The following is a 27023-nucleotide window of genomic DNA, read 5'->3' as shown; positions in this document are numbered from 1 at the left end:
CCATGAGGAAATACGTTGTAGCAATTGATAATGTTTTGTGAGAAAAACTACAGTGATTTCCCCAATAAAATTGACAAATACAATTTTAGAAAAAAATCATAAAAAATACCGTTTAGAGAAATATTGTAGCAATCCACAGTGTTTTGTGAGGAAAACAACAACGTTTTCCCATATGATTTAGTTTTATTGTAATTATAATTATTAACCAATACTAAAAAAAAATCGACAAAGATAATTTTGAAAAAAAATCATAAAAAAATCATGTGGGAAAACACTGCAGCAATTCACAGTGTTTTAAAGAAAAAAATTACAAAGTTAAATTCTCAATCAGCTCAATATTAAAAAAATAAAATCGACAGAGACAATTTTAGAAAAAAAATATAACAAAAAAAACAGGGAAAAAAAACTATGTTGGAAACACTGTGGCAATTCACAGTGTTTTGTGATGAAAGCTACAATTATGCTTCCCCACTTGATTTATCCTTATTTGTAATGACTTATAATTGTAATTCTCAACGAGCTCAATATTAAAAAAATAAAATTGACAAAGATAATTTTAAAAAAATCATAAGAAAAAAAAATCATGTGGAGAGACACTGTAGCAATCCACAATATTTTGTAAGGAAAGTTACAGTGTTTTCCCCACATGATTAAGCTTTATTACAAAGTTCAATTTTAATCAGCTCAATATTAAAAAAATAAAATCGACAAAGATAATTTTAGAAAAAAATATTACAAAAAAAGAAAACACAAAAGAAACTGGAAAAAAACCATGTGAGAAAAACTGTATCAATCCATAGTGTTTTGTGAGGAAAGTTACAGTGTTTTCCCCACATGATTTAGCCTTACTTGTATTTACTTGTAATTGTAATTCTTAACCAGCTTAATATTTAAAAAATAAAATTGACAAAGACAATTTTAGAAAAAAAAACAAAAAAAAAACATGTGGGAAAAAACATTGTAACAATCCACAATAATTTGCGAGGAAAGCAGTGTTTTCCTCACATATTATAATTGTAATTCTTAACCAGCTCAATATTAAAAAATAAAATTGAAAAAGATAATTTTGGAGAAATCATAAAAACAAAAACAAAAAAAACCATGTGGAAAAACACTGTAACAATCAACAATGTTTTAAAGAAAAAAATTACAAAACTAAATTATCAATTAGCTCAATATTAAAAAAATAAAACTAACAAATATAATTTTGAAAAATAAAAAAATCAAATAGAAAAACCATATGGAAAAACACCGAGCAATCCGTAGTATTTTAAAGAAAAAAAATTACAAAGCGAAATTTTTAACTAACTCAATATTAAAAAAGTACAATTAAAAAAGATAATTTTGGGGAAAAAAAACAAAACAAAAAAAAAAATATACTGTGAGTGAAAAAAAAAGGTGAAAAAAAAAGTAATACACTATGAATTTATAATGCAATAAACAGGACCTAAGTATAGATAAATAGTAATTTCCCCACTTCCTTTAGCTTTAACTTCGTGTACAACAACTATAAATCACAGACCAACTCGCAGGGACATAACAACGAAAACATTGTTGGAATAATGACAACACAACATACATGGACAATGACAGCACACATGAAACAAGGGATTTTCCTCTAATATTTGTGCTTTTGATTTTTCTTTTTTGCTTGTATTAATTACACTTGTCTATAACCAATAAGAGATTGGGAACTTAGATTATACGCAAAATACGAATAAATTTGGTGCGAAAAAACTAATTCTAGCAGGACTGGCAGCAATAACTAACATGTGGCATATAGTATAGTATATTCACCACGACACAAAATGATTTGTTCTTGTACTCATAGGATTCATATCAGCATGTTTTTAATTTATTGAGTGTTAAAAATTAAGTTTTAAATTAAATTTGATATCTAAAAATACTATAAAATGAAAATAAATAAAAGATCAATCTCTTTGATTTACATTTCTAATAGGAGAAATTTGATATTAAAACTAATTTTCTCATAATACTCTTCTGGTTCTTTTATGAAATTAATATAAGTAATATAAAAAATAAGATTAATTGAATTTTATCTTTTTTAAACATGTAAATTCAACTTATTTATCAATTAAATTTAAATCAAATACTGTAATTAAATTCAATTACCTTATAGTTGGCTCTAAACAACGTTAAAAAGATTGCACTAAAGGCACCAACATCAATAGTTGGTGCCATCTATTATAATTTCGATAAAAAAAAATTAATGGCTATCATAAAAAAACAATGAACAAGCAAACGGAGATGTCAGGTGGCCAAATGGAGAAAGGGGATAGCTGGAAGGAGGAGTATATGATGGTCAACTGGCAGGTCAAAATGAAAGGAGAGGACGCGAAGGATAGGACAACCTTGAGCTTCCAATTGGACAACCACCTCAGGTCCAACAACTCTTTACAATAGACCACGGCCAGTAGATACTAATAGTAATAATAATAATATTAATCGTGATAATAATAATAATAATAATAATAATAATAAATTGATAAGAAAAAAAACTAAAAAAAAAGTTTTCCTTAGCCATATAGACAATACATGACCTTTAAAAAAGGAATTTTTTTTAATGAGAGTATTTTTATCTATTCAATATTTTTAACTATAATAAAATTGTAAAAATACCTTGAAGGATAAAAGAATAACACAGCAGGGCAAGGGTATCTCAATATTTTTTGTTTTTTTATAAGTAGTCAAATTACATAGGAGCTCTTGAATCCAAGAAATATAAGTGATTGTAGTTAGGGGTATTAGAATATTTTAGCCTCAATTTTTTATATATTAATTATAGGTTTAATTGAGGGTGATAACATAATTTAATATTTAAATAATATTTTTAAATTAAAAATAACTATTGGCATGTTAGGGCCACTACTTGCTTTTGATGGCATGTGCAACAGTCCTCGATGGTCAAAAATAAGAATTTATTGTATAATTTTATTTTTCATTGTCTTCTTTTCTATTATAAGTAGCGTATATTATCCAAAAATAAATAATATTATTTTAGTCTTAATTAATGTTTTTACCCATTTATTATTTCCAATTTTTTATGTCATTTGGTAATCCATTTTAATATCTAAATATTATTTTTTTATATAAAAAATAATCTGGTCTCATAAAAAAAACACGGGCACCCAGGCTAGCCTTCCCAGTAGTAAATTGGCCTTTACCATTATGAGCCTAGAAATAGTAAGCAAGAGTAAGTTCATATTCATTTAAAAACTAAATTATTATGAGATGGAGGGTAAACCGGTAAAGCAGAGCCTTGCCTCTAGAGACTCCCGGTAAAAAGAGAACACCATCCCTTGACACGTATTGGCAATGTCATATAACTTGGGCTATATTTTCGATCAATTAAATAAATTGATTTTATTTAAATTATATATATATAAAAAGATAACACACACACATATAATCCATCAATGCGAAGCAAAAACATTACACTATCAACTTGAATTAAATAATAAAATTAAAAACAATAATTTTTTTATAAAAGAGTTAAGAAAAAATAAGAAATTATAAGAGTAAAGATTAAATTGAAAATACCAATATATGATCAAAAAAATTTGAAAAACTTATGCATCCATCCAATTAAATAAATCATAAATCACTGTGTAAATAAATGAAAAATAATAATTATCAATAAATAAAAAAATAATTGAAAAAATTAAGATACTAATATAGATCAAGATATTTAATATCGCAATACATATTATTTATCTAGTTGTGTTTAATGAATTTGTTTATAAAAATCAATTTGTAATAGTGATTGACACGTCTAAAATTACTAAATAAGATAAAAGAAAAAATTATTCAAGGTTGCATATATTAAAAATATTATAAAAATAAATATTTAATCTATATAAAATATACAAAAAAAATTACAGATGAATTATACTGACATTTAAAAAAACTAAACACACCCAATAATCATTATTCAACAAAGGCTACAAAATAAAAACATAGAGATTGGATATCAATTAAAACATAAATTAAAAAAACACACATATAAAAAATCATTAATATAAAAAATTAAAGAAAAAAAAGAATGAAGTTAGGCACTACTAGGTCTAGTAAGTCAGGCCTAGCGCTTGACCAAATGAAGAAAAGGCCCCCGCGTGCGGGTCTTTATTTTTTTAAAGTTAAATGGGGCAAATGATGCGTTATCCGTCCCAACTGATTGGAAAAAAAATAAATAACACGTCGTCTATAAATCTTAGAATCTAGCCACTAATATGGCTGGAAAAACACGATTCTATTTTAATTTGACCCAGAGACCTATTGTTAACTCATTTTTTACCCAAGATATCTAAGAAATACCCTGAGAACTTTGTTAAACCAATTCATGGCCTCCAAAATGCATAACATCGATCGAAAACCCGAAATCAACCTAGAACCAAAAATATTCCTGAGCTTATATATGTTTTTCAGGTGTTTTCAATGTAAAAAAAACACCTAATCGTAACCCTCATTATCTATGGAATCATATGACACAAAAATCAAATGTTTTGGTGGTTTAGATTTTTCCCAACAACAACCTTTTCTTTTTAAGCCTAAATCCGATGAACTCCTCTTTTTTTTCAAAAAAAAAAAAGAAAAATAAAGTTTGGTAACAAATATATATTTTTTAAAATTATAGGGACCGGTTACCTAATAGATTAAAAAGACGGGAGATGTAAATGAACTTATCAAAAAAAAATTCAGACCTGTCACTTATGTTACTTGCTTTTATCACTTCAGTCCTCAGTTATTCAATTGAACCCTCACCCCCCAAAAATATGTAATTTGGCTTTAATTTAGGCTCTAAAGGACTTAATTGTATATATAAAAAAAAGTCAAGGATTAAATTAAATTTTTTTTAAAAAAATTCACCATTACAATTGACGATGAATTGTGAAATGATAAACAATGAAAAACCCTACAATGATTTACCTAGATGTTTTAGTTTTTGTTAATTATTAAGAGTATTGGAACATTGCCAGAGGAGTTTGGTTCAACTGCCATTAAAATCTCCCATCAGCATTGGTTTTTTATTTTATTTTATTTTATTTTCATGAGTGGAACCAACTACTAACAGCATGGTGCGTTCCAAAAAGGATGATGCATCTCTATCAATGAGAGAATGTTCAAAAGAAGGCAGGACTTCAATGTTAATTGTTGTCGGTGTCCATTTTCTTATTTATCCGTGACATTATATTATTTTACGTTATTACCAGATTCTGAGAAGTAAAATAATTATAACCGAATTTGTAAGTGAACGGTGAAAATCTTCTCGTACTGAATATTTATCTTTCAGATAATAAATATTTATGTTTTGTAATTAAAAGTAACGTGGCACCACTTAAGAGTATAGTTTTGAAACCCGGCCCGGTAGGTCGATCCGGACTTGGGGCCGGAACCGGGTCTGGTTGAAGAAAAAATAAGAGAAGAAAAAATCCGGTGTGATCCGGTCAAAAACCCGGTTGCAATCTGTTGATTTTTGTTTTTTTTTAACTAAAATGACGTCGTTTTAATTTTTTTTAAAAAAAAATTGACCCAAATCTTTGACCGAACCGGTTTTGAAAACTATGATTAAGAGTGCATTTTTTTTTTATGTATTTGTAATAGATTAATACTAACTTTATCTAAATATTCTTTCCAAAATTACTTAATGGGGATTTCCAATCATTACATTTGTAGAATTTATTAATTAGTGTGGTTCCATCGTTGAGATAAGATAAGTGATTCTGAGAAAAAGAAATCCCAATATTAGAATTCCCTAGCCGGATTCTTCCTTTTACTTGTATGCCAATATTAACTTTAAAAATATCCAAAAAAAAAAGAAAGAAAAATCTAAAAGATTAAGAGGGTGTTTAGAAAGTGATATTTATTGTTTTTTAAAGTATTTTTTGCTTAGAAATATATTAAAATATATATTTTTATTTTTTTAAAAATATTTTAATATCAATACATTAAAATAATTTTAAAACACTAAAAAATATTAATTTAAAATAAAAAAATTAATTTTTTTAAAAAATACTTTTAAAATATAAATAACAAACAAAATTACAAAACTAACAGGCTTGAGTGATTGGATGGAGCTGCCAGACTGCCTCCATCTTTGCGAACATGATAAGTTCCATGAGGCAATCATTACGAACATAATCGAATATTATTATAAAACATAGTTGCAATGAATCGAATTATATCTTTGAAGAAATTTGATCCACTTTGGAAGAAAAGGACTCGTCGGGAATTTTATCTTCAGAATGTTGAAGAAAAATCCCAAAGAATCATCAACACCGCTGGATGACATTGTCGCTACCACCATCTCGACAAGAATCCGATTGGAATGACCTGATGTGGCCAGATTTTTTTTATTATTATTAATTAGGATATTTGTCCGGCTTGAATATGTCTTAATTAATTTTATATTTTTAAAATTAACGTTCATATAAATTTTTAATAACCCTAAAACAACTTAAATTTATAATTTTTAGAGAATAAACCTAAACCTTCACTGGTTAAATTATATATCAAGATTTTTTCAACAGCCGTTTGATGGAGGAGAAATTCCTGTAAACTTGAAAATGACATTAACACCAACATGTTATCTAGTCATTAGCTGATCAACAATGCAAAGTTAAAAAAAATATTATATTATTTTCTTTTAGTTTTTGCTTCGGCAGTCATCAAAATTCCCTCGGTCCTGTTATGGTAAGCCTCTATGTTCATGTTTTCACGCATAGTCTGTTTTTTTTTATATATATAAAAATTAATATTTATATATTGAAATAGGGTTAAAAAATATAAAAAATTATTCATAACAAATATGTCACAACATTGATTAGAGCTAAGCGAATATGAGATATCTATATCAAATTCGCTGCTCAAATTATATAACTAGAATAATCTAATAAAAAAATAAAGAGAATTATAAAATTTTTTTAAAAAATGGTGTTAATTTTTTTAACCTATGACCCGAGTCATTAGACTTGAAGCACCAAAACTAGAAAAGTCATAAAGTCTAATTCCTAATAAATTAAATATTAAATGATAATTTTTTTTAAAAAAAATCAATCATACAAAAAGATAGGAAAAAATAGCAATTAAAAAAATAAGAATTAAAATCATCATTACCCCTGCCCATGGACTACTATGAAATTTTCATGGGTGGCGCAAATTTTGAGGTGGAGAGAGAGAAGGAGAAAAAAAAATGGACTCCGACGTCAAACCAGTGACGATGTTACACGCGCCACACTACCATGTAGAGGGCATTGAGATCTTTCAAATGCCGCCATAGAATGCTATTTTTGGTGGCCAAAAGGCCTTGCACGCATCGCCTAAAAGGCGCAGGGCCGCCCACACACGCTAACAATTGTTTTTTTAAATAATATTAAATACATGTTGATTATAATAATACCATAAGATACCTCAAAACCTACAAGAAAACCAATATTAAATAACCAAAATACCCTTATTCGAGAGTTATATATTTTTTTTTGTATGAAAAGGCACCAAAGTAATTTAACTATTCAAAAAAATTGAAAGGACAAAAACATCCATGAGGCAAAAGCATAAGAGTTTTGTATCCCAAGGCCAGAATAGTAATTCTATTGCTTAAAAAAAAGTGGAATGACAAATATAACTCCATAAAATATGCTAGAGACAATTGTGTCATGATAAAAAGATAATCTTACCACCGAAGCGTAGTTCATTGTTTTTTTATTGCCAAGGATAGATTTATAATTATACTATTATAATGAATAATAACATGTAAGTAGATGCACAATAATATTACTAGGATTTTTAGTGTTTTTGATAATAATAATGGAGATAGAAGTGAGCCGATAATGAATTTATAAAACTAAGTGTTAAAACTTGTTGAAGTGTGGATCATGAATAAGAGTTTGTTTGTTTTTATATTTTAAAAGTATTTTTGAAAAAAATTAATTTTTTTTCTTTACTTTAAATTAATTTATTTTTAGTTTTTTTAGATTGTTTTAATGTGTTGATGTTAAAATTACTTTAAAAAGTAATTGTTATCACAATACTAAACAATACAACACCGTTTATTTTTACGGTGCAAAAGCAATTTTGATTTTTTTTTATTTTAAATTATTTTTTAAAATAATTTTAAATTGTTTTGATTTATTAATGTTAAAAATAAATTTTTAAAAATAAAAATATTATTTTAATTTATTTAATCGCTAACTTAAGGTAAAATGGGTTTTATATAAATGACATAAGAATGCAGTGGAAAACTTAATTTTTTTATTTAATTGCTAACCATTTTTGTTTTAATAATTTTTAATTATTTTAATATATTAATATTAAAAATAATTTTTTTTTAAAATATATTATTTTAATATATTTAATTATCAACAGATAAAACGAGTTTTATATAAATAACATAAGAAAACAATAAAAAACTTAAAAAGTGTTTGCGAGTGTGATAATGATTGTTTTTAAAGAGTTTTATGTTCAGAAATACATGAAAATAATATATTTTTTTATTTTTTAAAATTATTTTTAATATCTGCACATCAAAATTATCTAAAAATATTAATTTAAAATAAAAAATAATTTTTTTAAAATTATTTTTAAAATACTTTTAAAATACAAAAACAAACCATCATTTCATAAATTACAGCCGTCGCCATCAGAAAAGCGGTGAGTTTTTAGGCTCTGTCTCTCCCCCTTCGCTCTACAACACTTGTCAAAAATTCCTCTCTCCCAAATCGGCAGACGAACGAAACCTGTAACCCTCTCTGTCTCCCCCTCTAATTTTACGCTCTGTTTGGTTACCGAGAAATTGCAAGAAAAGAAAAGATCCGGTACTCTTTATTCTCTCTTTTCTCAGCAACCAAACACTTTCGTAAAGGAACTGTGCACGATTATCTCAATTAATAAGTACTCTAATTTGAATCGTGTGTTTTTTTTCAAAAATTTCTTATCTTTATCTTATTGGGTTTGCACAGATTTGAAGGAAATTGGTGTTTTTGTGGCCTAGTTGACGATGGAGGCTATGGATACTACGACAAATACACAATCATCTACGCCTCGATGGAAACAGACGGGTAAGGAAGAGAAGACGGCAGCAGTTCATGAAGAAATGAAGAGAATTAATCAACTCCCTGCAACCAGCACTTATGCTACTCATCGTTTGCGTGTTCTCAATAAGATCCTCCAACTTATGTCCATTAAGGTATCCGAATTATTTACCAGCAAAAGTTGTGGTCTTAAAAGAGATGCTAATTTGACAGAAAAATTTGAAAATCTTCTTCTGTTTTTCAATTTTGTTAGAGGACTGTATCACAAGATGAGGAATTGGAGTTACTTTTTGCTGGGTTGCATCTGTGATTGATTTCCCAGTGCTTTGGTAAGCTACCCTCGAAAATTGTGTTTTAGAATTTGGTTTTGTTTGTAATTGCTTATGTTTTGAGTTGATGAACTGGCTGGGTGGTATGGTGGATGGAAGGTTCAATTTTGCTGAAAATTTGACATGATTCTGTTATTCCAGTTTTGCATATTAGCTTGATAGTTAGATTGCTGAACTCAACTAACTTCTTTGCGTCTGTGTTTTGGAGCTAGTTCAGTTAAAGATTTTGTCATAGCCCATTCTAAATGCTTGATATTTCATAACCCAAAGCTTAAGGCATTAAGATATTTCTCTTTCTGTGTTTTAAGATTGCATTACCATATCACATGTTAGGAGAGTCTCTGAACTTTAGTAAGCCTTTTAAATTTCAAGGTGCATTCCCTTCTTTGTTTTTTGCTCAATCTCCAATGGTTCTTCTTTTCCTTTTGCACGTCAAAGATGCTTAGGATGTGAAGGTTTCTAATTACCAATGGCTGCCTTGCCTGTTCATTCATGCACATTTCATAAATAATTCATTTGCATACCACCCTCATAGTTGCTGATAAATTTGATTTTGCAGGTTGGCAAACATCATCACAGAATGTTAATCTCCAGACTGTATCTCCAAGGTGTGACAGATATGGTTCGACCTTAGTATGCGGTGTGGGAAGAATACCGGTAGGCTGAAATCTAGTTCTTGTATCTTCTGAAGCTGTTTTCAGGAAAGTGCTCTGTATCTTTTGTTTGATGAGGGTCCTTCTTGCCCATTTTGTTTTTAACTATCTGTGGCAATTGGATAGCTACCAGCAGCTAGTGATATATGAGTCCTTCTCTCGTAAACTTTGCTTCAGCTTTCATTCTCTCTTGTCGGTGAGGGAGTTCAGTTTCAGTTTTATGTTGCGCCAAGATAAGTGATTTTGTTTGGGAATGGATACCTATCAGAACTTCCTTTTGAGCATAAAAGCAAATCACCTACCTCCCGTGCGGACTTGTGGTTAATGCTCGCTGCTTAACGAGCCAGTCTAAACTGAACCAATGGCTGTTTATCCAAATGAACCAGGCCCATAAACGTAATAGTCTTTGGGCAGGTCGCTGGCTTTTATTCTGTAGTAGCTGGAAATGGCTCATAAGGCATGGCAAAAAAAAGGAAGCAGGGAGAGATGGAATTAGGGATGGCGATGGCAATGGATATCATGAGTCGGGTTTTTTTAATATCCATATCTAAACCAGAACTTGAACCTAAATTTATTACCCGGACCCAATTAAAACCCTATTAGGTATAAATCAAACGTGACCGGGTTTTGGGTATCCATTGAGTATTCTTAAAAATTCAAGTAATTTTCTGCAGAAAATATTTGAATGATCATTAAATAAAATCAAGTGAAGATTACCCTATGACTTGGAAAGAAATTGAGCATAGAATGTGCAAAAGCAAGCGACTAGGCAAATATTAAAAAGTACGCAAGGAGTAAGGCATTGACCTGACTAGAATGAATCAAACCAGGCATATTGAGAGGTGTATATACATCTGAATAATAAAACATAGCATTAATATTTATGCAAATCTTTTCAGCTAGGCATAATTAAATTGAAGAAATGAGGTTATTTACCTTGTTTGAGCAAGACAAAGGGCTCTCGCCTCATCCACCATTTAGAGGTTACTAGTTGGATGCCCGTGTATCGGCGGGTCTACTTTTTATTTTCATAAAAAACTAATATAAAAATTTATAATATAAAAAATAATATCTTTTTAATATTAATAATAATTATTTTTTAAAAATTATTAATTATTATAATTAATAATATTAATTATAATTATAATAATATTTATAACATAAATAATAATATTTTTAATATTCATACTATTAATTATAATAAAAATAATAATATTATAACATAAATAATACTATTTTTGATATGAATATTTAGAATTATAATAAACATAATAATATTTATAACATAAATAATTATATTAAGAATTTTAATGATGCTTACAACACAAATAATAATATTTTTCATATCAACACTTTGAGTTATAATAAAAATAATAATATTTATAACACAAATAATAATATTTTTGATATGAACACTTTGAATTATTAGAGAAAAAATAATATGTATAACACACATTATTATATTAACACACACGTGGTTGGGCGCGGATGCGTCCAGATCCAACTTGGGGTGGGCGTGGACCGTTCAGACCCAACCCCTAGTTGGGCGTGGACGAGTCCAGCCACGTGGCGCTAGGCGACCCTTCCCTAGTAATCAGACCCGAGTGCCATATGACGCTTGGGTAAGCCAGGCTGCGCCCGCCCCATATACTAACCCGAGAGCCACGTACCCGAGAGCCACGTGGTGATGGGGTGACTTGGGGAGAGCCAACACACTTGGGTCATGGTAAAGGCCTAATTATCTTGGGTTTGAGGCAGAACTCGATTGTCATGGGTCATAACCCCAGCTCAAATGGGTTTTGCGTGATCCAATTCTATTGGGTCTTGATGAAGGATTTTAAATATTTTAATTTTTATTATAATTAAAAGTATTACTCTTAAAAATAGTATGATTGGTGTTACAAATATTATTATTTTTATTAAAACTTAAAATATTCATATAAAAAATAGTATATTATTTTATTTATAATTAATAGTATGAATACTAAAAATATTATTATTTGTGATATAAGTATTAGTATTTTTATTATAAGTAATCATATTATAATAACAATGACAAATGGACACCTGACGCTTGGATGGCTTTGCTCAAGCGCCACCTTAGCACGCAAACTCGAGCGTCCATTGGCGCTTAGGGGTGAGCCAAATAGCGCCCGCTCATGTGCATACCGAGCACCACATGGCGATGTCAGTCGCTTGGGGTGAGTCAGCCCGTGCTCGCTCAATGTGGGGCATTTGGCGCTCGAGTCTCAAGGAGGACCCATTGTCTTGGGTTCGACATTAGCACCCAAGCTCAATGGGTCTTGCGTGACCCCATTTTATTGGGTCTTGATGAATGATTTTAAATATTTTAATTTTTATCATAATTAAAAGTATTAATATAAAAAATAATATTATTTATGTTATAACTATTTTTATTATAATTTAAAGTATTAATAGTAAAAATAGTATAATTTGTGTTATAAATATTTTAATTTTTCTTATAATTAAAAGTATTACTCTTAAAAATAATATAATTGGTGTTACAAATATTATTATTTTATTATAATGAATAGTATTTGCATTAAAAATATTATTATTTTTATTAAAATTTAAAATATTCATATAAAAAATAGTATTATTTGTGCTATACATATTATTATTTTATTTATAATTAATAGTATGAATACTAAAAATATTATAGTTGTGGTATAAATATTAGTCATTTTATTATAATATCAATGAGAAGCGGAAACAGGGCGCTTGGGCTGCTCTAGCATCATCAAGCCTTTTGCCAAGACCCAAGAGCTAGGTGGCGCTGGGGTTTGCCTGCGCATTGGACCTACACAAGCGCTTAGTGGCACTCGGGTCTGCCCCGCGCAAGGGCCGGACAGCCCAAACACCAGGTGCCCGCTTTCCATAGTCTGCAGCCTTATCAAAACTTGTACGGATCATTTTCTCCCAAACTATTCCTTCACCCCGACAAAAAGACAACCTCACCCCTTTTTTTTCTATCATTGATAACTTTTTGTGTTAAAGACTGCGCTGTCCTCCATCCATAATGCTTTATATCTATATAAATAATAATTGTAGCACTGAGATCTTTTAATATATTGCGTAATATCCTCTCTACACATTGCTAGCTGGATATAGGAGGAATAGAGCAAGAGGGAGAAAGCAAGAGAAGGGAAGTCTGTTGGCTGGGGAGGGGACACCCTACTTTTTCATATATATATATATATATGAGTACGTACAACTGTAATATTTTTAAATCTTTAGGTTATGAGTCCAGTTCGGGCAGGGTTTAGGATTTCGAGTGGATAATATAATATTTATATCCTATCTGAACTTGAGTTTTTAACTTCAGATATTACACGAATCTGGGAAAAAATTGTATAAAATTGTTCCTAATTACTATATCTTTCACATTCTGTCGGTCGTCATTCCTACATGGAATCATAAATAATATCTCATCATTGTTTAAAGGAAAAAAAATGGGAATTCATTGACTTATTGAAATGCTTTGCTTTTTTGCCTGAGCCTTTGTCGGCAATCCTCGTACTCGTACTGGAAAATTTATAAACCTGTGTCGTGTGAGTAGAAGCGTCCTGCAATGTTCATTAATATCATCATTGTAAAAAAAACAAAAAAAAAAGAAAAAAGAAAAGAAGAAGAATATAATTTTAATGTAAGACTAAAGAGCAGTTAATCTTTCTTACTTTTCTTTACGAAGGCAAACCTCTTACACTCTTAAGGAAGAAGACAAGAACAGTTTTACTTGATGCCCGGTTGTTCACGTTTCGTAAATTAACCTTTTTTTCCCCTCTCTCGCTTTCACCAAAATTAATTATTTATTAATTCGTCATCGATGCTTTTCTTGTTGTAAATTTTTTTCTGATGATGCAATTCGAGAGGATAACGTGGGAAGGATTTGGTTGTCTTTGTTTTTACACCTACAAAATCATACAGAAAAGGCAATTCAATCTGGATTATTTGTAACTGGGCCGAATTGCGGTAAAGAAACAAAATCGAGGACCAGAATTGGTAAGAACTAAATTTAATATGAAGCTGACATAAATTACGAGAAGAAACTTGTCCCTTTAGTCACCACGCTCAAGACGAGAACTCTTAAACCAAAACGTAATCTCAAAGGCGGCGGTCTGTCGAAAATAAATGCTAATTTCTTACCAGCATCTTCCCAAGATAAAAGCTTGCGTGGTGGACTCGTTTAAGGTGAAGATTCTAGCAACTGGCTTTGCCTGTTCTTTTCTTGGCCTCAACATCTTTTAAGAAGAAAACCACACCAAACCCAGCCGGCCAGCTAGAGCTAGAGGTATGCTATACTGTCTTCGTTTCGTTTCATTTCATTCTCCTATTTATTTTTTTATTTTCTGCTGTCTGTTGAAGTTACGGTAAAACTACACATGCTTTTGTTTTTCATTCCTTTTGTATGTTTATTTATAGGTTGCCTTGTTGCCTCTTGGTATCATCAACTTCTGGGTGGTTGATTCTTACGCACAGTTTCTTTATAACGGCATACCCCTTGTAAGCTCAGCGACAACAGCACATTACACCACTATTTTGAAGTGTGCGGTTATATATATGGGTGGTGTGGCAAAATCACCACCCTCTACTTCTTTATAAATTAGTTGTTAAAAAAAGAAATTCTAATTTGAATTAATTAATCCAGTTTAACTTACTTTCTTCTCAAATGAATTTTGTTTGTGTATGTAGGAATCAACTTGAAAAGAGATAAAACATGGTTAGACCGAATGATCCCTTCTGGGATTATGTGGAGAAGATGACTGGTGGTCTTTTGAAGTGCATGTTTTGTGAGTATATATTTGCTGCTGCTACTTCAATTTCGAGGATCAAGTCGCATTTCGCTGGAGTCAAAGGGCGTGGCATTAATGTTTGTGCAAAAGTGCCTAAAGATATCCAAGAAGCAGCCTCCCTAGCTATTTATGGCACAAAAAAGAAACGTAAAACCATGCCAAGTTCAAGCAATAATGGGGTGGCTAATATGATTTCAACTTCTTCTCAAGAAGAGAAGAAAGAATTTGAAACTCTTGCGAGAGATGTAGAAGAGATGCTAATGGAAGTTGAAAGCACCGATAAAATAGAGAACAAGAGTGCTGGAGAATTGGTCCAGCTTGTTAAAATGAGTAGCTCTCTTGAAGGGAATATTGTTGATGCACATGAGAGTAGTGGAAATGCATTTCCAAGAACGGACCTAGTTGGTCAATCAATTGAAAAAGATTGGCAGGAGATATATGGTTTGTCAACGGAGAACGATGATTTGAATTGTGGCAGAGAGAACATGGCTGTAGATTTGATTCCAGAAGGGGTACACGAGACAATAGGAGATGCATGGCCGACAACAGAGCAAGTGGGTCAAGCGTTTGAAAGAAATACGGATGATATTTGGTCTCTGTTAAATAAGGAGCAGGTTTTCACTATTGGTGTTTGTGGCAAGGGGGGCGTGGGCAAAACAACACTGGTGATGCATATCCATAATTTGCTTCTAAAAAGACCAAACTATTTTCGTCATGTTTATTGGATTACCGTAACACAAGATTTAAGCATTTGTAAGTTACAGAATCTGATTGCCGAATACATTGATTTGGATCTTTCAAATGAAGATGATGAGAGTAGAAGGGCTGTAAAACTTTCAAAAGCATTCGTTTCAAAACAAAAATCTTTACTGATTTTAGATAATTTGTGGTATCATTTTGACGCAGAGAAGGTGGGAATTCCTATTGGAGCGAAAGAATGCAAGTTGATTTTTACAACTCGATCATCAGATGTTTGTAAATGGATGGGCTGCCTAGAGAACGTGGTCAAGTTGGAGCCTCTTTCTAAGGATGAGGCTTGGAGTTTGTTTGCCAAGGAACTAGGGAATTATGACATCAATGTGGAACCTTTGGCAAAACTTCTTGCGAGTGAATGTGCTGGTTTGCCCCTTGGGATTAAAACATTGGCGAGAAGCATGAGGGGAGTGGAAGATGCTTCTGTGTGGAGGAAAGTACTAGAGAAATGGGAAGAATCAAAACTTGGACAAAGTAGCATGGAACTTGAGGTGTTCAGGATGTTGAAATTTAGTTATATACACTTGAATGATTCATCATTGCAACAATGTCTCTTACATTGTGCGTTATTTCCAGAGGATTCCAAGATCAACAGAAATGAAGTGATAGAGTATTTGATTGTTGAGAGAATAATAGAAGCTATAGGGAGCAGGCAATCCCAATTTGATAAGGGCCACTCCATGCTTAATAAACTCGAGAGTGCATGCTTATTGGAGAGTTTTATAACTGAAGATTATAGATATGTCAAGATGCATGACTTGATCAGGGATATGGCCCTCCAAATTATGATTCAAGAGCCATGGTTGAAGCTGGTGTTCAATTAACAGAATTCCCAGATGAGGAGAAATGGACCGAGGACCTTGACAGTCTAATTAATGGAAATTGACATCAAGGAAATTCCGTCTAACCTTTCACCAAGGTGTCCCAAACTTGCAGCCTTATTGTTATGTGGAAACTACAAACTGGAATTAATTACGGATTCTTTTCTCAAACAATTGTGTGGGCTCAAGGTTCTTGACCTCTGTTTTACTGCTATACATGAATTACCAGGTTCCATCTCTGGTCTTGCGTGTCTCACTGCATCGTTGCTGATGGGCTGTTACAAGATTAGACATGTACCATCATTAGCGAAGCTCAAGAAATTGGAGATGTTGGATTTCTGTTATGCTATACTTGAAGAGATGCCTCATGGGCTAGAATTGCTGTGCAATCTGAGGTATCTTAATCTTGACAGAACTAGACAAGGAATTTCCTGCCACTATGTTATGTAATCTCTCCAATTTACAATTTCTCTGCCTGCACCAGTCTTTGGGAGGTTTCAGATCAGTTGAAGTGGAGGAAGTAGCAGGCTTGAGGAAGGTGGAATCTTCGAAATGCCATTTCTATGATGTCATTGATTTCAACAAGTGTCTCCAAAAATCTCTAGAAGAGAGGCAACTATCAGGTACGTTCATGTTAGGACAACTAGGTGGCCATGTCATAACCTATTTTATACTTTCTACAATTTCAAAGAAACATATAAATAAAGAGGTTCAGTTATATAACTGCAATATTGGGCTGAGAGGAGATTTTCTAGCACTTCCTGAAGGCATACAAAAACTGTTGATTGCTAAATGCCATGGTGCCAGAAACTTATGCAATGTACAAGCAACTGGACTGAAGTCTTTAGTAATTTGTGAGTGTGATGGTATAGACTGCTTGCTCTCGTTATCCAAATTTTCCCCCGATATACTTGAAAGACTTGAAATTCTTCATCTTTACTGGTTGAAGAACTTACTTGTCCTCTTTGGCAGAGAAGGAGCTTCTTTACAACCATTGCCATCTAATGGCACCCTTCTCCTGTCTTAGAACAATTGAGGTGATTAATTGTCCAAGTATAAAAAAGCTGTTTCCTTCTGGCTTGTTACCGAACCTCAGAAACCTGGAAGTGATTGAAGTTGAATTTTGTGACAAAATGGAGGAGATAATAGCAGCCGAAGAAGAAGATGAAGGCAGGATTGTGGGTGAAGAACGAGACAACGGCAGCAGCCGTTCCATTGAATGCAGTCTGCCGAAGTTGCGGCTATTGAAATTGAGAAATTTATCATAGCTAAAAAGCATTTGCAGTGGGGTAATGATTTGTGATGCTCTCCAAGAACTTGAAGTTGTTTACTGTATGAAGCTAGAGAGGATACCGCTCTCTTTAGCCCCGCTTGAAAATGGCCAACCATCTATTGGAAGAATCCAGGTGTATCCAAAAGAATGGTGGGAATCTGTGGAGTGGGACCAGCCAAATGATAAGAATATCCTTTAACCCCTCTATATAATCTTGATGTGCGATATGCTATCATGCAATTCCCAAGCAGTCAACCAGAAGATAATGGCATTCACTCTCATCAGCATCAATTCATTTTCAGTAGGGATTCCTTTAGTCCGTGTTTTTCCCCTTATGATCTGTGTAATTACCTTTTTTCTATCGAATTATTATTTTCTATAATTGGATGATTTGGGGAAAACGTATCTTTGTGCTTAATTTTGAAGTCATGAATTCTTCCACTGAACTCATTAAAGCTATTGGGATTGTAATAGTAACGTTGCTATATCATGTACGTTGCCAATACCATGAATTGAACGTCTACATTTCTCATTCTTGCTCAATTTTACCTCCACATGTACTTGCTATTGCTTGGTTCCTCCTTTCTACTGCTCTTTTTGGTTCAGGCTGGGTTTTAGAATTTTTCAATGTACTTGTGTTTAATAAACAATATCCGTAATAAATCAACATATTTGCAGTGTGTTTATAAAAATAAAACTTACAACACAATGATTACTGGTGTCGATGATTATAGCTGGAAAGGAAGAATCACGGATCCTCTTCTTTCCAGGTTACTAAATGCAGAGTTGGGAAGTTCGGCTGCATAACTGCAATATCAGCAAAAGAGTAGATCTTATCTTCTAAGCTGTAGCTCAACCGGATATCTCATTGTGTAATAATAAAAAAAAAAGAGATCTCCCAGTACCTCCCGAAGGAATTCAAGAACTGATCATTATAATATGCAATGATACTTGCTGTGTAGTTTCTGTACTTTTCGAATAAATTATAGATGGTAGAATATGCACTTCTGTTGGTGAAGTTCTTTCTGGAAACAACCTGTTATCATGTACGTTGCCAATACCATGAATAAGCTCCTTTCTGAGTTAATGTTTCTTGAGTTTTTCCATATGGTTATAGGAAAAAAGGAGGGAATGGTCAAGACTAACGATCGATTGTGGGATTATGCGGAGAAGGTGGATGATTTTCCTTTCTAGTGTGCGTTTTGAGGCTATATATTTGCCGCTGGTACTTTAATTTCAAGGATCAAAAGGCATTTCTCAGGGGTTAAAGGGCGTGGCGTTAGGATTTGCGAAAAGGTGCCTAAAGATGTTCAAGAAACACCCTATCTTGTTATCAATGGTAAAAATAGAAAGCTTAAGATCATGCCATGTGCAAGCAATAATGACGTGAGCAAAACAGTTTCAACTTCTTCAAGGGAACTAAACAAAGAGGTTGAAAATGTAAAACTACAAGAGGGAAGATTGAAAGTGTTTGACTTCAATGCACGACAGTATATTATTGATATTGATTTATACAGAAACTTTACAATATTGATAAATCATTTAAAACTCTGCGATATTTATTTCCACGCCACTCTGGACGAGACATTGCTTGTGTAAAGCAAGGAGGTTCCTGTTCATTTAAAACACTAGAGAACACACACGAAGGATGTTAGTGGAATGATAAACCTCGTAGTTAGGACACTCTTTGGGCATATTATGCCCTGTCTGGGACCTAGTGATGATGGTTGTGGTAAGCGGTTGTCTCATGTTCCGTTGACGGTCGAGATTTGTCTGAGTTGGTAATTCGAATGAGGGTAAAACGTGATCAATCTATGAGTTTTGTGAAGAGTGTTCTATTTGTAATGGAGGAGAAGGAACCGACAGACATTTCATCATTTGAATTTTGAGTAGCAGAGTCTAAAGGGTACAGGTGAAGTCCAAATATCTTAATGAACTGAAGACAGAGGTACCCTAGACTGACAGATTGACTAATAAAAAGGTTATTGTTTGGCTTTCCTTGATGGACAAGCATAAAAAATCTCTAACCTCTTTGACTGAACTGGATAAAGACAGAGATTTTGTGCGAGCTAAAGTCTTCAAAACAAGTATTGATGTGACATTCCATCCTTATGATGTGATATGAGCATTCGCTCCACTGTCGGCACGCCAAACTTGATGTTCGCAAAAGGATTGATATTAATTTAAAACAAATAAAAAATAAAAAATTTTCAAACTTTTTTAAAAATATTTTTAAAATATGAAAACGAGGATGTAAAATATAAAAACAAACCGGAGGATGTTTGCCTTGGTATGGGAAATCAAATTGGTGGTAATAGTCCAGAGCTGTATGAACAGTTCTTCCACAGATTTGACATATGGGTCGATTTTCGAAGGCATTGGGTCCCTAAATTTGTTCACTAGGAATCAATCAATGCTACATAATTCAAGAGCTCAGCATGAAAAGAGTGGTGCTGTGATTTGAAAAAAGAAAGGAGTGGGCTGTGATTTTGTTGGGAGAGAGGAAGGAGGGTGGGCTGTGATTTTTTTGGGACTTGTTTGTTACAAGGATGAAAAGAGAGGGTTTTTTTTTTTTTTTTTTAATGTTGCAGACACGACTATAAAATAATGTCAATGCAATTTGATAAATAATGAATGAAATATGGAGGACGTAATTAGTAGATGAAAAATCTACGAGAAGAAATTAATAAAATCCATATGCTTCAAGGAGTAGAATAGAGTTAATTCTAAAATATAATTATTTATTTGAATTTGGTGGTGGCTGGTGGCGCGTGAGGGTGCTTCTTGGAAGGTGAAAATCAAATAAAAACTTATTGAATTGCGTGGTTTGAAAGAAGAATGAATTCCTTCTTCTTCAATTCACCCTTTCCCTTTCTTTCCATCAGAGTTAAATAAGATATTCATTTTGGAGAACATCTTCATCAGGCAGGTAACCCAATAATCTTATAATCTTTTCATTTGTCGCCATGATTTCTCAGTTATAAATAATCAAGTTCTTTCCTTCTTTTTTTGTCTAATAAATTGTCCTTTTCCTTTGCCTATTCTTATTATTTTCATGTATGTATATAATCGTATCCATGTTTATTTTGTTATTTTTTACTTCTAAACAAGAAGAGTTTGTTCAAGCTTTTTAGCTTCTTTTTTTTTCCCCCAATTAATTCAACTTTCATTTTTTTTAATTCGTTGTTTGGACAAATTTCTTATAGAGACACTGAAGGATAAAGGAGAAAAATGGTTGTTTCAGATGATGAATTCTGGGCTCATGTTGAGGACATGAATGATTGCAGGAAGAAGTGTGAGTTCTGTGGGCATCTTTTTGCTATTCGTACTTCCATTTCGAGGATCAAATGGCACTGGTCAGGTATTAAAGGCCATGGTGTTGCCATTTGTCGACAGGTGCCTAAACATGTTCAAGAAGCAGCCTTTCTAGCTACGGAGGGTGCCAACAAAAAACTTAAAATCAGAGGTAATTGGTCAACGGAGGATGATGATGATGTAGATAACAAGACAGAAGAAGCATTAGTGGAGATTGTTGCAGAAGCTAGCTCTTTTGGGGGCCTTACTCTCAACAAAAGGGTTGCTAGAGAAGATGCATTACCCATTAGAGAGCTAGTTGGTGAAGCATTTGAAGAGAATAAGAAAGCCATCTGGTCTTGGTTAAGGAATGATGAAGTCTTTTGTATTGGCATTTATGGGATGGGAGGTGTGGGTAAAACATCACTGGTGAAACATATCTATTATCAGCTTCGAAGAAAATCTGGGACACTTTCCATCGTGTTCACTGGATCACCGTGTCACAAGATTTTAGCATTTATAAATTGCAGAATCGTATTGCAAAATGCCTTGGTTTACATCTTTCAAATGAAGACAGCGAGATGCAAAGAGCTCAGGAACTCTCAGAATTATTAGGGACGAAACGACCGCATTTCCTCATTTTGGATGATCTGTGGGACACTTTTGATCCGGAAAAGGTGGGCATTCCCATTCAAGAGGATGGATGCAAGTTGATTATTACAACTCGATCATTAAAAGTTTGTCGAGGGATGGGCTGCATACACAAAATCAAAGTGGAGCCTCTCACTTGTGATGAAGCTTGGACTTTGTTTATGGAGAAACTCAAGCATGATGTAGAACTTTCTCCAGAAGTTGAGCAAATAGCAAAATCGGTTACCACGGAGTGTGCTGGTTTGCCACTGGGAATTATTACAATGGCAGGAAGCATGAGGGGAGTGGATGACCTACATGAGTGGAGGAATACGTTGGAGAAACTGAAAGAATCAAAAGTTAGGGACATGGAAGATGAAGGATTCCGGTTATTGAGGTTCAGTTATGATCGCTTAGATGATTTAGCACTACAACAATGTTTCTTATACTGTGCATTATTTCCTGAAGGGATCAGTAGGGATGACTTGATAGGTTATTTGATTGATGAGGGAATAATCGATGGGATTAAGAGCAGGCAAGCAGAATTTGATGAGGGCCATACGATGCTCAATGAACTTGAAAATGTCTGTTTACTGGAAAGTTGTGATGATTATAATGGTTGTAGAGGTGTCAGGATGCATGACTTGATTAGGGACATGACCCACCAAATACAGCTAATGAATTGTCCAATCATGGTTGGCGAAGAATTACGAGATGCGGACAAGTGGAAAGAGGATCTTGTAAGAGTGTCCTGGACAAGTGGTAAATTCAAGGAAATTTCTCCTAGCCATTCACCAAGGTGTCCCAATCTTTCAACCTTATTGTTACCCTGTAATGACGCTTTGAAATTTATTGCAGATTCTTTTTTTAAGCAATTGAACAGGCTCAAGATTCTTGATCTGTCCAGGACAAACATTGAACTGTTACCAGATTCCGTCTCTGATTTGGTGAGTCTTCGTGCATTATTGCTCAAAGGATGCAAGCAGTTGAGGCACGTTCCATCATTAAAAAAGCTCAGGCTACTGAAGAGGTTGGATCTCAGTGATACTGTACTTGAAAACGTGCCTCAAGACATGGAATACCTATCCAACCTTAGGTATCTTAAACTCAATGGATGTAGACAAAAAGAGTTTCCTACTGGAATATTACCTAAACTTTCTAGCCTGCAAGTCTTTGTACTAGATGATGATTGGGTGAATGGACAATACGCTCCAGTAACAGTTGAGGGAAAGGAAGTAACATGCTTGAGGAAGTTGGAAACTTTGAAATGTCATTTTGAACTTTTTTCCGACTTCGTGGGGTATCTCAAATCTTGGGATGAGACCCTATCACTAAGCACATACAATTTTTTAGTAGGACAATGTAACAATGACGATGTAGCTTTTTTGGAATTTTCTGGCAGAAGTAAAATAGTATGGTTGTGTAACTTCAATAATCGAACTTGCCTAGAGTTCCCAACTGACATTCAAGAACTGGTGATTTTGAAAAGTACATTGAAATTGTGTTGTGTGATAGAATGGAGAGTTTGCTTTCATCTTCTTGGTTCTGCTCTACTCCATTACCATTTCCATCTAATGACATATTTTCTCATCTCAAAGACTTTTATTGTTATGGGTGTACAAGTATGAAGAAGCTGTTCCCTCTTGTCTTGCTGCCGAACCTCCTAAACCTGGAAATGATTTCAGTCGAGAGGTGTGACAAAATGGAGGAGATAATAGAAACAAGAGTAGACTGGGTTATGGGTGAAGAAAGCAGCAGTAGCTGCCGTTCCATTGAATTCAATCTCCCAAAGTTAAGACATTTGAGCTTCATATTGTTACCAGAACTGAAAAGCATATGTAGGGAAAATCTGATTTGCAGCTCTCTCCAAACTATTATAGTAAGAGATTGTCCGAAGCTAAAGAGGATGCCACTCTGCCTTCCCGTGCTTGACAATGGCCGGCCATCTCCTCCCCCTTCTCTTGAAGAAATCTATGTAGATCCAAAAGAATGGTGGGAATCAGTGGAGTGGGACCATCCTAACAGTAAGGATGCGCTTCTACCCTTCCTAGTTTTAGGTGGTGGTGCCAGACTGCTTGAAGAAGAAGGAGACGAGGAAGACGTTGAAGACAATGATGAAAAACGTTTTTGAAGTGGAATTTTACTGGTATGGCCTTTAATTTTCTTCTCTCATTTTAAATCACTACCCAACTTTTAAATATAAAGGCTCTTGCTCTGATTCACATATTTCAATCGACACCTGATTGGATTCTTTACTAATTTTCTAAATCCTTTTTGTGCCCCCTTTTGGACTAGGAGTCATGCTTTTGGTCTACAAGTAGTCTTTGAAACTATAATTAATGTTTTGCTTTGAGAGCTACTGTGATTTTTGCTGTAATTGGCTCCTTTTGTGGCTTTTGTATGGCATTTGTGCAGGATACAATACCGTGTGAATGCTGACGCAGAACCAATTTTCACGGGAATGCAAGGGCACTTACTGTTCTGAAATCAATACATTTTAGCGTGCACTTTCCCGTATTCCGTGCCCTTTCCACTCTACTGGTTTGTTTTTTCATGAAATTCTGAAACAAACCTTCAGCACAAGTGGTGTAACTATGAATTTGACCTCTGAAGTTGTGATTTCTGTTGCTGCACTCATAAATGCTATTGGATACTTGGAGTAATGCATCATCTGTTGTCCGAGTTTCCACGATTTGAACTTCATTGTTCAACCGAACTAAGCTATGCATGTTTCTAATGACAAAGAAGACCTATAAAATACTGGAACCATACAGATTAGATTTTGACAAAGCGTTCTTTTGTTAATACCTACTTGGAACTACTAGATCTGTGACTTTCACGTAAGCTACTCTGACTGCCTTAACCATGATGTCTTGAATTATTCTGTTTTCTGCGTATCATTTTACTTCCCTCGAAAGGTTCTGTCCTCCATGCTCGTTGCGGTCATTGTTCTTCCTTTTCATAATCAGATAATTTGAACGTCTTGTCTGGCCAGATAGGTTTTAGTTTCCTATTTTCTATTATCACAAAAAGTGACGTCATTCCCTTCTAACACTTGCATTCAACTGCTAAGAGTTCTATTTCTTAATAGTAGTATTGGAGAATAATCAAGGAGTTCTTGATCGGATGGCAGCTCAGAATTTAGTGGGCTGATTTCAAATTGCTTGAAATGATCTATTGGATTATCTAATATCAGTTTGTCTCCTTCCTTTCGGATTTCCCACATTTCTTGCCGCGGGTATTTTTCTGTCTTTTTTCTCCTTTGTTTAGAACTAGAGCCTTCTGCAGTTTTCTTTGCTCCTGCAAGAATAGAACAACATCTACTGACCTTAATTTGATGAAAGAGCTTATTTCCTCTGAAAATTGAGGATTGAAACAGAAAACATTTATACCTAGTCGAATTCAGTCGGAGTTGTTCGAGTACGAGGCATTTTAGCATTACCGGATGTCGTGGATAGTTGTTAAAAGGACCGGAAAAAAGTGCTCGTGTTTTTTAGCTGGTTCAACACAAACTACAACCTTATAGGAAAAATCTCACAATCTGAGCTTAAAACTCTGCCACAATTTCAATTTATGTGGTAGAGATTAGCCTGACTAGCTATTTACTCAATAATGATCTGTGTCCCAACTCAATCATTCAATTATTCTATCAGGGATATCATTTGGTTTACTCTTAAAAGACAGACACGTTCTTGTTGTGCACATTCGTAGCAGATGCAGAAGCTCCTGAAGAGGGAAACAAGACGGCTTACACTTGGAATATCCTTTGAAGGAGGTCTCCAGGTGAATATATCAAATTTAGAGAAACTAAATACAATATTTAGTCATTGTGGGGAAGAGGATTGCTCTCTCTCTTCATTTTTCGAAGCCTTTTCTTGGAAAGTCACTTGACTTGTTGGAATTGCCCTTCAGTTTCTCTCACTTTTCCTACACTAAACCTTCCCTGCTTTACTTTAGTTCGTCTGCTGTCCTCACTCTTCTAATCCCTCAAAAGATACGGCACCATCCTATTTCTAATCATTTTATACGTAGTGGTTTTTTTTAAAGCATTTAGTTACTTTCTCTTGATAGAATAGATAGAAACTTGAAAAAATAGAAATAAAAATATAAAAATAAATTTGTTATTGAGGTAATTATAAAGTGAGTTTATGTATTTTTAAAACATAAGGTGCAATTGGAACATGTCTAAAATATATATATATTTATTTTTATTTCAAAAAATATTTATATAAAAAAACTCTTAAACATATAAGAATAAAAATGGTTTAAATCATATTTTTTTAACTTGAGAGGGGGTTAACCCGGAACAAGACCTAGATAATAAGTTGAGAGTGTTTGACCTAGGTTAACCTATTTTTTTTTTTTTTAAAAAGAGATAGTTTGAATTTTATTTTAAAAAAAATCAAGAGGTTTTTTACCCAGGTTGATTGGTTGCGAATCATCTTAAGTGTTTGATCGGATAAGACCAAGTTAATCATTTATCTATTGTGTTAGTCCAGACAATCCTTCCAATATATTTTTTCCAGACTTCCAATATTTTTTTTTAAACCGGATTAATCCAAGTTTTATATCAGCTAAGTCTCTTGAGTCGATTTATTTTGTTGGTTTCTTATAATATTATTAACTTTAACAATTAATATAAACAAATCTTACGTACATTGACACCGGGATATTGATATTATAAGTGAAGAAAATAAATATCCTGATTGTTTATTGATTTATAGAATATAAAAATGAAACTAATTAATGATTCGAAGAATCAATTTTCTAATGTTTCCTGTGGGGTTTGTTTAGCTGACTTAATTGCAGAAATAAAAAATTCTGATATTGTTCTCTATCAGCAGTACGTACGACAAAGTAGAATTACGGGTTCCTTATGACCTTTTCATTACAAATACAATTATATTTTGTTCCAATGTCAAGCATATTGAAGTGGTCAATTATTTCAACCTCCTCTACAGTTGCCTGCTGGGAAAGCAGCAATCTCAGGGGATATTCGTCATTCTTGAACTCATTATTTTTTTAAAATTATTTTTGATATAATATATCAAAATAAAAACATAAAAAATAAATTTAAATAAAAAAATTAAATCATTCAGTACAAGCAACACAATAATTTTGTTAGCTCAGGCTGCAGATTGACTTTTACCACGACAGCTTTTAGCTTTATTCTTATCCAAATATTTACATAACAACGGTGTTTCATATATATATATATATATATATATATATATATATATATATATATATTAATAATAAACTAAAACTGCTTAGTGTTTCACTGTGCAAGTCCACGGTGAAACACTAAGCGGTCTTCCTTTTTTTTTTTTCTTTTTTTTTCTATGCTTTTATGGGTTTGTTTTTTTTCTTTCTTTTTTCTTTGTGTATTTTTCTTTTAATGATTTTTTT

General features: G+C 33.0%; 3 protein-coding genes across 6 annotated transcripts; all 3 read left to right on the top strand.

Annotated features, from left to right (window-relative positions):
* The first annotated feature begins 8662 nt into the window (after window positions 1–8662).
* LOC18095646 (uncharacterized) lies at window positions 8663–10195 on the top strand. Of its 2 annotated transcripts, none has more exons than XM_006370267.3 (4): window positions 8663–8831; window positions 9008–9202; window positions 9301–9376; window positions 9936–10195. In XM_006370267.3, exons 2-3 carry the CDS (start codon window positions 9014–9016, stop codon window positions 9355–9357), a joined length of 246 nt encoding a protein of 81 aa, XP_006370329.1. In that variant the 5' UTR covers window positions 8663–8831; window positions 9008–9013; the 3' UTR covers window positions 9358–9376; window positions 9936–10195. The 2 variants fall into 2 exon arrangements, with proteins under 2 accessions (XP_006370329.1, XP_006370331.1); XM_006370269.3 differs by having other exon boundaries at window positions 8976–9202.
* A 3944-nt stretch (window positions 10196–14139) lies between these two features.
* On the top strand, window positions 14140–18233 carry LOC18095645 (putative disease resistance protein At4g10780). Of its 3 annotated transcripts, none has more exons than XR_008059251.1 (4): window positions 14140–14341; window positions 14473–14553; window positions 14743–16812; window positions 16902–18233. XR_008059251.1 is itself a non-coding variant. In XM_052453025.1 (3 exons), the coding sequence occupies exon 3, from the start codon at window positions 14768–14770 to the stop codon at window positions 16418–16420; it is 1653 nt and encodes a 550-aa protein (XP_052308985.1). In that variant the 5' UTR covers window positions 14140–14341; window positions 14473–14553; window positions 14743–14767; the 3' UTR covers window positions 16421–18233. The 3 variants fall into 3 exon arrangements, 1 of the variants encoding a protein (XP_052308985.1); XR_008059253.1 differs by having other exon boundaries at window positions 14743–17040; window positions 17390–18233; XM_052453025.1 differs by having other exon boundaries at window positions 14743–18233.
* Window positions 18234–20458: 2225 nt separating this feature from the next.
* LOC18095644 (probable disease resistance protein At4g27220) lies at window positions 20459–24387 on the top strand. Its single transcript, XM_052450117.1, has 3 exons — window positions 20459–20619; window positions 20897–23760; window positions 24030–24387. Exon 2 carries the CDS (start codon window positions 21566–21568, stop codon window positions 23240–23242), a length of 1677 nt encoding a protein of 558 aa, XP_052306077.1. The 5' UTR covers window positions 20459–20619; window positions 20897–21565; the 3' UTR covers window positions 23243–23760; window positions 24030–24387.
* Window positions 24388–27023: the final 2636 nt, after the last annotated feature.

The sequence above is a fragment of the Populus trichocarpa genome, chromosome 1, assembly GCF_000002775.5.
Source record: "Populus trichocarpa isolate Nisqually-1 chromosome 1, P.trichocarpa_v4.1, whole genome shotgun sequence".
NCBI lineage: Eukaryota > Viridiplantae > Streptophyta > Magnoliopsida > Malpighiales > Salicaceae > Populus > Populus trichocarpa.
Note: the sequence above shows the minus strand (reverse complement) of the source record. Positions and strands in the feature narration are given on the sequence as shown.